General features: G+C 36.3%; 1 protein-coding gene across 1 annotated transcript; it reads right to left on the bottom strand.

The window, feature by feature from the left end:
* Positions 1 to 505: 505 nt before the first annotated feature.
* LOC131259845 (uncharacterized) lies at positions 506 to 1835 on the bottom strand. The gene has a single exon (XM_058261452.1). It carries the CDS (start codon positions 1829 to 1831, stop codon positions 533 to 535), a length of 1299 nt encoding a protein of 432 aa, XP_058117435.1. The 5' UTR covers positions 1832 to 1835; the 3' UTR covers positions 506 to 532.
* Positions 1836 to 3005: the final 1170 nt, after the last annotated feature.

The raw sequence follows: 3005 nt of genomic DNA, 5'->3' as shown, positions 1-3005 counted from the left end.
TCAATCATTGTTTTTGATGAACAAAAACCAAAAGGTCATTCGAAAACCTTATTTAATAAGAAATTGATAAGTTTGAAGTACATTTTTTTATTTTTCGTACACAAAAAAGATGTTTAGAAATTCAAATTTAACAAAAGAGAATGTGTTAAATGAATGCACGAGCAGAGAAAAATGTTTTTCGGTTAAGGGGGGCGTGCGGCCCCACTTTACCTTACTTGCGATGGCGCAAGAAGCTGGAATGGGCGGGAAGAAGTAAATTCTCGCAGACGCAGAAGAAAGAAGAAGAAACAAAAAGAAACAGGTAGCTAATAAACCTGAAAAATTAAGACATAAACAAATGAAACTTTGTAAGGTGACATACGACATATATGTAATCTTCAAAGATATTAATTTTTTTCTTGTAAGTTATGTGCTTACCAACCAGCTTTATTGTAAAATTCAAAATTTAACGAAACGTAGATATTTCATAACCTTTTTATTAATATTTTCACTTCAACAAAAATTCAAGCATAAAGAATTCCGTAATAAAATCCTAGTTTTCTTTTCCTTCTAAATGATCGTTGCTAACACGTTCGAGAACAATTTCTAGATGAAGCAATTGATTTTGAATGAATGTTTTGCACGTTTCGGCTGTACTGACTTCAGATTTCCTACTGGTGAATATTGGCATCAATAATGTTTCCTTATAAGAATCGGTAGATTTGACTTGCTCATTGTAATAACTTTGAAATCCTGATTTTAAATGTTCTAGAGTAGCCATCGTGGTATGTTGGACTTGTCGTTTCGATAAAATCAAACCATTCTCGAAGACCATTAAAACATCAAGCAAGTGTTTATCGTATTCGTTCGAAAATGTAAGACCTATCTCCAAATCATCCATACGATGAATTGCAATCGCATGGTAGTATAAATGTTTTAAATATTTAAAAACTTTCTGACACCAAACGCAGTTAAACTTAAGCCAGTGCCTTGCTACGTGCGATCCTATCGAAACTTCGCTCGTATCAGACTCGTTACAGTAATTGCATATGAACCGAATTGCTTTTAATTCTGGTTGACTACCACTCGACTGCTCGTTCCTTCCAAGATTCAATGCCCAATCCAAAAACAACTGATCTATGTACCCGTAGCATGTATATTTGTTCCATAATTTGACATGGAAGTTTTTGAAATGTAGCCAAAAATCTTTTTCACTTCCGGATCCATTACGGTACAAACACAATCCACATTTGAAGGAATCCCAAAAGTCAATACAAACGAACTGCTTTGTAGAATGCCTATCACTGCAATGCTGCCTAAGAGCCTCACAAGTGTTTAATTCATTGCAGTAAAAACAGCGGACCAGCGCCTTTAAACAAAATGCTCTATTATTTTCTGTCCATGGGCACATTTTGTCACTACCTCCATCGTTAACAGTTGTGCCATGAATTTCCAGTTCAGAAAATGTATTAAAGCTCATTTTACAAAAATGGCATACATATTTGAAACTTTCATAAAATCTAGTATAACTATTCGACTTTACCGCAACTCTTCTCGAAGTCCTACGGCCTGTGGACGTTGATAAGCATAGAGTTAACGGTTTTAATGTGTTGTCAGAAAGATGTGTAAGTTGATCTACCGAGCACCGCAATGACAGCTCTGCTGACTTATGAAACGTTGGTTTTTCCAATAAATTGCACTCAAAAGGCAAATTCTTGTTTGGTTTGGAACTGACAGCTGAAAAAGAATCCTTGAAATGACCTCCGGGCTGCTGAGAATCATGCAGCTGAGAATCTAATCTAGCTGCTTGTAACTGAGATGAACTTTTATCGCAATTTTTGGCCGTGTCCATTTGTAGTTTCGCTACCGAAGCAAAACCGTCAAAAGTTTGTTGTACTCCATCTTGTAAATCGAGTGTTGATTTCAGTAGAGTTATTGCAAGCTTGTTATCATTGGCATGGTATATACGTTGCGGGGTACCATCAGAAATAACTTCAAGAACAGGTAAAAGCCCTGTACCAACTTCATTTTGTTTTGTTTTTTCAACACTGTTGCGTTTTTGTAAAAACTTCAGTTGTTGATCAGCTTTGAATTTATTAACTTTTACGATTGTTATATTATCAACCGGATCAAACCCAATCACTTTCTTACTTCGCATTCCATATATTTCTTCATTTATCTTTCCTAGTGGGTGATACATCTCAACCATTGACACATTATCACCATAATGCTGTTTCTGACAATGCATCTTCATTTCACTAAAGGTAGACAGCCGGCTATCGCATAAGGCACACAGATATCGTTCTCCTGGTAGATTATGAGTGTTTTGCATATGTTCCATAATGGCTTGTTTGAACAACGACCGATAAAAGCAAATGTGGCATTTCCATATCAGTCTGGATTCTCGTACGATGCTAACAGTACTCCCTGGCTTGCTACAGAATTGCGTTATATGATCTGCTACATTGCTACGCTGAAAATGATGATAAGTGCATGATGCACATTTGAACAACCTTTCGCCATGAAAATATAAATGCTGGCTGATGGTGCTCAAATTATCGATCCAATCAGTAAACCGACAAGCACAATGGGCGCATGGATAGTAATTGTTATTTTTCTGTGTACATAGCAGTATGTGTCTCTCTAAACAAAGTTTACTTGTAAGAATCTCCTGACAAAATCCACATGTGTACAACATTCTGGGATTCACTTGTTTTGGAAGCGAAAATTTTATCAAGTTGTTTTTAGTTCCCTCAAGAATAACGCGATCAATGTGCTTCTCGATATTAACTTCCGATAATCCAGCCGGTATCAGAACAATGACATCCTGGAGTAAATTAACTTTTTGTGGGTGTGCAAATGATATTCGTAAGGCATTGCATTTGTGTACATCTTTCATGTGCTCAACCACATTACGTAGCAAAAAGTGGTTATGTGTACATAAAAAACAAGCAAACTTTTCCAGCCTGTGGATATTCAGGTGTATGATATAGGAATCTATGCTGAAACCAGTCATATAACAGTGC

This window comes from Anopheles coustani, chromosome 3 (genome assembly GCF_943734705.1).
Source record: "Anopheles coustani chromosome 3, idAnoCousDA_361_x.2, whole genome shotgun sequence".
NCBI classification, from domain to species: Eukaryota; Metazoa; Arthropoda; class Insecta; order Diptera; family Culicidae; genus Anopheles; species Anopheles coustani.
Note: the sequence above shows the minus strand (reverse complement) of the source record. Positions and strands in the feature narration are given on the sequence as shown.